General features: G+C 31.5%; 1 protein-coding gene across 1 annotated transcript; it reads right to left on the reverse strand.

Moving 5' to 3' along the window:
* Nucleotides 1–3,760: 3,760 nt before the first annotated feature.
* Nucleotides 3,761–7,346, reverse strand: LOC127795428 (pentatricopeptide repeat-containing protein At1g51965, mitochondrial). The gene is made up of 2 exons (XM_052327087.1): nt 6,536–7,346; nt 3,761–5,164 (listed from the first exon to the last, which is right to left on the reverse strand). Exons 1-2 carry the CDS (start codon nt 7,277–7,279, stop codon nt 3,959–3,961), a joined length of 1,950 nt encoding a protein of 649 aa, XP_052183047.1. The 5' UTR covers nt 7,280–7,346; the 3' UTR covers nt 3,761–3,958.
* Between the last annotated feature and the right edge of the window lie 2,336 nt (nt 7,347–9,682).

Consider the following 9,682-nt stretch of genomic DNA (forward strand, 5'->3'; position numbering starts at 1 on the left):
ATCTTCTAAAAGGTGAAATCGCTCACCCCGAACATCTTCCACACCTGATTTAATAGAACGTGGGAGGAGATTAATCATGGTGACCCAGTCGGATGCAGTGACTAGACCCGAGCTCACCGCGCACAAGGAACTCCCCTCACTTTGGAGAGAGGTACCCCTACACTGCCGCTTGCGAGACTCGATCCTTGGTCTTGGTCCAAGATTCACCACGGAAGACACTTTGTACCCCCTTCTTGACCAACTGGGTTGTCCATGTGGGCAATCTGTCTTTCCTTCTTGAAATAAAAAACGGCTTCCCGTTGCTTGTTTTTATTTTTGGTAATTTAAAATTCCAAAAATGGGTTTTATAATTTATTTTATTTTTTTATTTATTGATCGCTTTAAAAGACCTCATAGTTGATGATGTTTTGAAACCGATCACCACCCGATTCATCTGAAAGATGTGTTAGTTACCAATTCATAATTACAAAAATACATTTTAAGTAAAAAGGAATTTCAAAAAATTCAATTGACAAGAGTCAAATAATAATAATAAAAAAAACTTAACTTGTTTTGCATATTTATAAATTTATCAAAATATTTTAATTTTAATAATTGTATCTCAATTTACTCATTTAGATACAATTTTATCTAACATTTTAAATCAATTTAAAAAGCATGTGTCATTGATGATAAAATTAATTGTGATATAGTTGATAAAATTAAAACGTTTAAATAAATTTTAAAATTTGTAAAAAAATATTTAATTTTTTTTATTATTTATCAAAAAATTAAGGGTCAAATCTGTCTTTTAAATTAAGGTTGAGCGCATCATGCCTGCTTGGCCCGCTGGCTAGCTATCACTTTCTCTTTTATCTTTACACTGACAGAGTTCTTTTGAGTACGATTTTGTGCACCTACTTTAACATAGGTGTACGTTATCTTCATCAATTTGAAGGGTTAATTCGTCAATTTGGTCGGGTTCACGTCTTCTCTTTCTCTCAATTTTTGGATAAGAGAAAAGTTTTAATTTTTCCCAGCCCATGACTGGTCGTCCGGTGCTCCACCCCTGTCGTTCGTTCCTCAACCTTCGGAGATGCGACGGCCCTTTGAATCTCTCTCTCTTTCTTTCCTATGTGAGAGCCTGGTTGACATGTTGTCCACCTCTATCTCTGACTTCATCTCATTCTACCGTCGTCAATCCCCACTGCCTAATTAGGTTATTTTCAAATTCACCTAATTAGTTTATTAAATGTTAAAATTTAATATTAAATGGTAAATTTAATTAAATGAACATAACTCTTTTCAAGAGTTAGCCTTTGATAAATATTTGAGTTAAAGTGAGTTAAGATAACAAAATTAGTAAAAGGGATATAAAAGTATTTGTAAATAATATATACATAAGTTATAATGATTTATAATTTTAAATATAAATTCAAATAAAATTATATTTTTTATTTCCTTCTATGAACTTTATATAAAGTTTAGTTATTTTTTTTACTTCACACTATTAATTGTACATAAATCAGTTTTTGAAATTAAAAAAATATAATTAAGAAATCTATTTTAAAAAAATATTTACTTTTTATTATTATGTTATAAATACTAGCAGATCTAAACAATCTTGTTTTTTGAAAAGGGTTAATTGCACCTAAATCCCCCGTGATTTAGCTATTTGGACAAACAACCTCTATGATTTAAAAATGCTCCTAAAAATAGGTTTTTAAGGCATATCTCAAAACGAATATATATTTTGCTTTTTAAACTTATAATGTTAGGAATAATTGATAAATTTTTATTAATATTTTAATATTAGGGTGAAGAGATAAAAATATCCATGTATTTTATCAAAAAAGTCGTGTGACACCCAAACATTCAACATGTCTCATTAAATACTTTTACTTTGACAAAGTAAAACTATTAAATATCTCAAATTCTCAACAAAACAAAGAAGAGTATACACGAGCGAGTGTGTTTAATAAGGCTCTTGTTTTGAGTGAAGGTGTTAAAATACCCTTATACTTTATCAAAAAAGTCATATGGCACCCTAATTTTCAAAATATTTCATTAAACACCTCTATTCTAAAAAAGTAAATTTATTAAATACATTTTAATTTATTATTAAATAATTAAAAATAGAAAACTAATGTTGCATTTAGTTTTAGAAAATATATTCTTCTTTTTTTAACTCTAATTTTATAACTAAAGATGTAATAACATTTTATGTTTTAAAAAAAGTATTTTTCTAGTTTTTTAGCTACATGGATGTCGCATTGTATCGCTTATGCCATGTCATCATTGCATGGATATTTCACGCTTCCAAACCATCTATAATTAATATCTAATGAGTATTTATTAGTTTTATTTTTGTTGGAGTAAAAATGTCGAATGAATATATTAATAAGAAGCCAAATGATTCATTATATTCAAGTTGATAATCCTCAGCAAATCTATTAAAGACAACATCTTGTATGAGGGCAATTAAAAATTGAAAATAAGGCTTCATAGATCATTATATTTAACAATCCAATTTGAGCAACAAGAAGATCAAAGATCTACAAGATGACGATGTTGAAGAGATCAGAGCAATGGGGAATGATTCAACAATGTTTTGATTGCCTTGGACGTCGAGAATCAGGGGCGAATGCAGAGGGGGGCTTGGGATTGGGCTATGCTTAGGAGTTTATATATATATATATATTACTATTTATTATATATATTTTTACTATTTAATTGGGGCTGGCACGGGCTGAAGCCCGTGCCAGCCCCCCCTACATCCGCCCCTGTCGAGAATGGAATAACGATAGAAACAAAACAACGGGGATGATGGGAACAAAACGATAATGAAAACAATATGGATAATAGGAATAGAAAGATGGCATAAATGACGACAATAACGTAAATCAAATGGCTCAACGAGAATGACTCGACAATAGGAACAAAATGACTCAACAATGAAAACATAATGGCTTAATGGGTTTTACAGTTCTAGTACAAGAAAAAAATAGAATAATAAGAAAAAAATAGAAAAATGTTAAAATAGAAACCCTAAAACCCTAATCTGTGCATGCATTTTACGTTAAGACATTGTCTATAATTATTGTTTGTTGAGTTATTTAATAGTTTTATTTTTTTAAAGTAAAAGTGTCTAATGAAACATTCTGAAAGTTTGGGATGGCACATGATTTTTTATGGGTAAAGTACAAAAGTATTTTTATGACTTCACCCATAAAAAAAATTTAAAATAAAATGCCTAAAACTCTGTTCACTATGCAAGCATTTCAAGTTAAGATTTTGTCCTTAATTATTGTTTGCTAATATGCTGAATAGTTCATTTTTTTAGAGTTGAGGTGTTTAAGGGAACATTTAGAAAATTTAGGATGTCACGCGATTTTTTTTAATAAAGTACGAGATTTTTATACATTTACCCTAACATATAGACATATTTGATAAAGTACAAGTTTTTTTGGTAAATATATAAAATGATTAAAAAATATACTTAATATATTAATAATTGTAAACCTCACTAAAAGCTATTAACTTTTGATAAAAAAAAAAAAAGGCCCTTACTTTTGCTTTAAAATAGCCTATCTTGTTTTTTTGAAAAAAAAAACTATATTTTAAAAGTAAAATTACACTATACCAAATGTTTTTTTAAAAAATTAATAAAAAAATATTATGCAAGTATAACAATACTAAATAAGCTCAAACACAGATACTAGGAAGTTTAAGTTGCACCAATTCGGAGGGTGGGGGGTGGAATGCAAGGAAAGGCCATTGCTTATGGCTAAAGCCAGAAGAGGTCAAAAGTTCTTGCCTCCAAAAGAAGAAGGGAACATAACTTCTACAGCTGAAAATGTTTCAATGTTTAATGCTCTCAAGTCCAGGAAGTTCTGGTAGTTTACAGGGGAAGAACATGCAAGGGGGTTAAATTAAAATCCAACTCATGTCTATCATGAGTCCCTAATGCATCCGTTCATCACCTTAACGGGCTGACAACCCACCCTGTGATCGGATTTTGCTTGCGAACCCTAACTTTCTGATGTGAACCACCCTGCAACCTTTCAAGAATCGAGTACGTGATTGAATCTGCGGTTAACCCCTGTTGTTTAAGTTTCGCGTAAAGGTCCACAGCTTCAGCAGTTCTCCCAGATCTCTCCAGGCAGTCAAGTAAGATGTTGTATGTTACGATGTTTGGGAAGCAGCCTTCAGCAATCATCTCTTCAAACAGGCTGCAAGCCATTTCAACTTTGTCTGTCTTACCAAAGCACTCAATCAGGGTGCTATATGTCACGACATCAGGATCCAAACCCTTTTCTTGCATCTCCTTGAACCTCATGTGAGCTTCATCAAGATTGCCATTCTTCCCAAGGCAGTTAATTAAGGAGTTGTATGATATAATATCAGGCTTACAATTACTGTTCTCAAGCTCTTCAAAGATTTTCAAAGCTTCATCAACTCTCCCAGCTCTACCAAAGCTAGCTATTAGAATGTTGTAGGTAAAAATATCCGGTGGAGGGCCATCTTGCTTCATCTTATCATAAAGATTACAGAGATGGGAAATCTCTTTTAATTTCCCAAGAGCTGAGAACAAAGTGTTATACATCATGGTATCAACGCTTACACCCTTTTCATGAATCTTGCTTAAAAGGTCCACAGCCTCTGTTATTTTACCAGTATTGCATAGACTCTCTAGCATGGATAAGTATGCGTCCCTATCTCCCTTGTCATGAAAGTTCCACATGTTACAAAATAGTCTGTGAGCTTCACTTGCATGGCCCAATTTACTCAAAGTCCTCACAAGATAAGCATATATTGACTTATTCATGTACTTATTTGATATTTTCACAACCTCATCAAGCTTATCAAGTTGCCCTCCTGCAACCAAGGCATTTAGGATGAGGGAGTATGTGAACTCATTGGGCCGACAATCATTTTCCACCATTCTGGAAAAGAGTAAAATTATCTTCTTGACCATTCGATTCTTAGCAAGTGTCTGGATCATAGTATTGTAAGCAATTAAATTTGGAGTACAGCCCTTACTTAGCATTTCTTGAAAGAGAGATACTGCTTCATCAGGTTTCCCGATTTTTCCGGACATTCTGATCAAAATAGTGTATGTATATTCGTCGGGCTCACAGTGCTTGCGCTTCATGTCCTCAAATACCTTGTAAGCATGGTCAACCTGTCAACATGCTGCAAATCAGATCATCAGGATCATTGGAACTGATATTGAAAACAGAAGACCAGAAGAAAACAAGGAAGAAAAGAAAAACAAAAGACTACATACTAAATCCCAATAATTTCTTTCCCATTTTCTTATTTAATAATGAAATGCTTGAAGACCTATTTATAAGACTATTTACTTGCTCATCATATTTGAAATGGTAAATTCCAGTTGGACCCCCTGTGGTTTGGGTCATTTTCAATGAGAACCCCTGTAATTTGGGCCATGTGTAATGAACCCTATGATTTAGAACATTTTCAATGAAATCCCCTATGGTTTAATTTTAGCATTTAAAGTCCCTGAGCTTTATTTCTTTCATAGAGACCCTTTCTGTTACCGTTTCCTTAGACAGCATCAAATAAATCCAAGTTGGCTTATACTTAACCACACCCCACAACCCTAATCTCCAAATCCATTTCAGTAGTAGGTCAAAATAAACCTTGATTCCCACTTCGATTTCAGAATAAATCTATACCCTAATCCCCAAATTGAGCTTCCCCCAGTTGCAATTTGCCCTAATAAAGTCTGGCCAATTGAAATTTGATTGCAACTGCTAAGAAGAGGCCTTGGAATGGATTTGATTGCAGCTGGTTTCATCCCAAAAGAGCATAGAAGAAAATGACAAAGAATCAATGCCGTTTCATCTCACGTGCCCTCATGGTTCGGCTGAAGTTCACAATTCATTGAAAGCTTGATTTGTTTGGAGATCAAGTTTGTCGGGTGTGTAGTAAAGCACAAAGCTTAAATTGCTACAATTAAACCATAGGGAGACTCATTGAAAATGACCCAACACCTGTTGGGCCATCCAAGATTCCTGCAAACAATGGCGAACTCATCATTGCACAATCCAGACAAAACCATTTCCCTGCAGTTTATAATTTAGATGTTACCGTCAAATCAGACAATTATAACGAAAAATACATACATCTGCAGCCGCATGTTCAAGCTGTATCAGTGTTTTGGAAGTTAAGCTTAAGCATAATCGGTTAGACTCGTATAGATTTTCTCATTCCTGTAAGTTTTTTACTACATCTTCAGGTCTTCCCCCCAAGCTCTCTACTTACTGATCTAGTTTAATTATTTTTTTCCATGACAATGTTGCACCTTTACATATTGTCAGGCACAAAGGTTCTAATGTAATCATCTCTGGGAGCTCTTAAAAATGTATCTTACATCCACATGGTATGATAAAAAATATCCACATCTTACATCTACACGTTCATATTTACAAGAAGAATATGTGTAATAACATCTATGTACTTATGTTCTGTATTACCAAAACAAACGAATAACAATGTTGGGATACAACAGAAGGGACCAAGACCAAACCTTATCATTTTTGGCCAGAGAATCCAGAAGCATATTGTAAGCGAATATATCCAATTTATATCCGCGCCTCCTCATGTCCATATACACTTGGAAGGCCGTATCCGTATTATTGGACCGCAAATGCGCCTGAAGAAGACACTTATACGTGTAGCAGCTCAACCTCAAATCCCACTTCTTTACCAATCCCAAACACCTCTCCAATTTTTTGACCCCATCGGTGTCGCCGCCACACATTCCGATCAAGATGTTCACGGTGGAGATGGTGCCGCGCACGCCGGAGCGCTCCATCTCGTCCACGAACTGACGGACGATATCGAACCGGTCCGGCAAATAGCACCTGGAGAGGATGAGGAGAATGCGGTTATAGGTGAAGGAGTCGTGGTGGAAATTAGGGATTGAGGAGGAGCAAAATTGGAAGAACTGGAGGGCGAGGGTGGGCGATTTGAGGGATTTGAGGATTTCGGAGGCTTCGGAGGTGGTTAGGGTTAGGGTTAGGGTTTGGAGGTACTCGGAGAGGTCGAGGAAGGGGTCTGAGGCCGCGGAGGGCTGTGACTGGAGGATTTTAGCGGCCCTGGCGATAAGGTCGCGGCGCGGAAGCAAGTAGCCTCGGACGTCGTTTTGGAGGTTGGGTCCGACAACTTCAACGGCGAATGAGCGGCCGTTGTCGGCTTCCACCACCACTCTGCCGCTATATTTGGTGGCGAAGTGGCGGCGCTGGAGGTGGCGAAGGCGATGGTGCCTCATTGTCAGCGCCTTCCCTACGCTCTCAAGTCTCGCGGCTCTCGCCTGGTTCAGAAGTTGACAGGTGAACCCCCCGCCGATATGGTTTCTATTCGAAGTTGAACGACATCGTCTCAAAAAATTAATTATTTCGAGAGAATTTTTTCCTTTCCTAATAAATAAATTTTGGTTTTATATAAAAAGAGGTAAAATACATTATAGGGATTACAATTCTCTCAACTTACACTCAAATACTTTTGTAGTTGTATAAATATTAACCAGTGGATTACCCATCATGCGATGCATGGATATCCTAAAAACAAAAAAATTGTTAAAGTTTAAGTTATATAATTTAGTAGTTATAATAAATGAAAATTATAATAAAAAAGTAAAAATTAAATAAAATAATCATATTACAATCATGAGAATACAATAAAATGATTACAGATTTTGAAATATTTTCTTATATGCATTCAAGAGTAGACGAACAATTAAAAGCACATAACTCTATCCCGAAATCATATAAAAAATAAATCTAAATTAACATGTAATACAATAAGTAATGCGTAAAAAATACACAATAATAGGGAAAAAAAAAAGAATAAACGATAACCAACCTCTTTATTTTGAAATATGCATTCAAGGGTAGACGATTTTTTTTTTAGATTTTCACGTGTATTTGTCTCATATGTGCGTACCACACGAACCCTCAAGGCCTAATTTTTTTTAGTTGCATTCATATCACTCACTTGACATAATAGTGGTGCTATGTTATACCAGAAGACCAAACTGGGTAAAAAAATACGATTAAAATTTACTAAATAAAAGTAAAAAAGAAGAGAAAATTTGAGAAGAAGAATCGAGAAAGGAGAAAAGAGAAAATGGAAGGGTTGAACGGGAATGGAGAGGAAGAAGAGAGAGAGATATTTGCTTTCTTTTATTAATTTTTCTTCCTTCAAATTCTCTTATTTCTCTCAATTTATCAAATCACATGCCACCATTAAGTTTCTCTTTTTTCCCACGCTTTACCAAACAATTCGAATCTTACTCACTTAACATAATTTTCAAAACACAAATTTAATTTACATTTAATTTCTCCAAATCCAACATATGGCACATCTTCATAATAGACTAATGGGAAAAGGGAGAATTAAATAAATGACAATAATCAATTAAGTTGAAAAATAAAATTATGACATTTAAAATTATAAAAAATAAATTTAAATTAATTAAATTGTATGTAAAATAAAGATAATTTAAATAATCAATTAATTATATAAATAATAATAATCAAATTTTTAAGGAAGCAAAAAAAAAAAGTTAAAAAATAAAATTATAACATTTAAGTTATAAATAAAATTATAATATTTAAAATTATAAAAAAATTAATTTAAATTAATTAAACTATATATAAAATAAAAATAATTTAAATAATCAATTAATTATATAAATGATAATAATCAAATTTTCAAAACTGATTATCCATGACTTTACATATTTCTTTTGAAAATCAATTACCACATTTAAGACATGTCAAATTTTTAAGAAAATAACAAAAAAGAATAAAGTTAAAAAAATAAAATTATAATATTTAAATTATATATAAAATTATAATATTTAAAAATATAAAAATAAATTTAAATTAATTAAACTATATATAAAATAAGAATAACTTAAATAATCAATTAATTATATAAATGATAATAATCAAATTTTCAAAATTGATTATCCATACATAACTTTACATATTTCTCCTGACAATCAATTACCATATTTAAGACAGATCAAATTTTTAAGAAAGCAATAAAAAAAATAAAGTTAAAAAATAAAATTATAACATTTAAGTTATATATAAAATTATAACATTTAAAATTATAATAAAATAAATTTAAATTAATTAAACTATATATAAAATAAAGATAATTTAAATAATTAATTAATTATATAAATGATAATAATCAATTTTCAAAATTAATTATACATACATGATTTTACATATTTCTCCTAACAATCAATTACCACATTTAAGACATATCACATTTTTAAGAAAGCAACGTTAAAAAATAAAATTATAACATTTAAAATTATAACAAAATAAATTTAAAATAATTAAACTATATATAAAATAAAGATAATTTAAATAATTAATTAATTATATAAATAATAATCAAAATTTTAAAATTAATTATCTATATATGACTTTACATATTCCTCCTAACAATTAATTATCACATTTAAGACAGGTCACATTTTTAAAAAAGTAACAAAAAAAATAAAGTTAAAAAATAAAATTATAACATTTAAGTTATATATAAAATTATAACATTTAAAATTATAAAAAATAAATTTAAATTAATTAAACTATATATAAAATAAAAAAAAATAAAAAATTTACTTGATAGTCAATATTCGGCGGTATTACCTGAT

Source organism: Diospyros lotus, chromosome 2 (genome assembly GCF_014633365.1).
Source record: "Diospyros lotus cultivar Yz01 chromosome 2, ASM1463336v1, whole genome shotgun sequence".
NCBI classification, from domain to species: domain Eukaryota; kingdom Viridiplantae; phylum Streptophyta; class Magnoliopsida; order Ericales; family Ebenaceae; genus Diospyros; species Diospyros lotus.

Excerpts from the sequence above, each read along its gene's own strand:
- LOC127795428 (XM_052327087.1), bottom strand. The coding sequence starts at position 7,279 with ATGAGGCACCATCGCCTTCGCCACCTCCAGCGCCGCCACTTCGCCACC. Across the intron at positions 5,165-6,535 it reads CTCTGGCCAAAAATGATAAG|GTTGACCATGCTTACAAGGT; the intron begins GTTTGGTCTTGG and ends GCATGTTGACAG.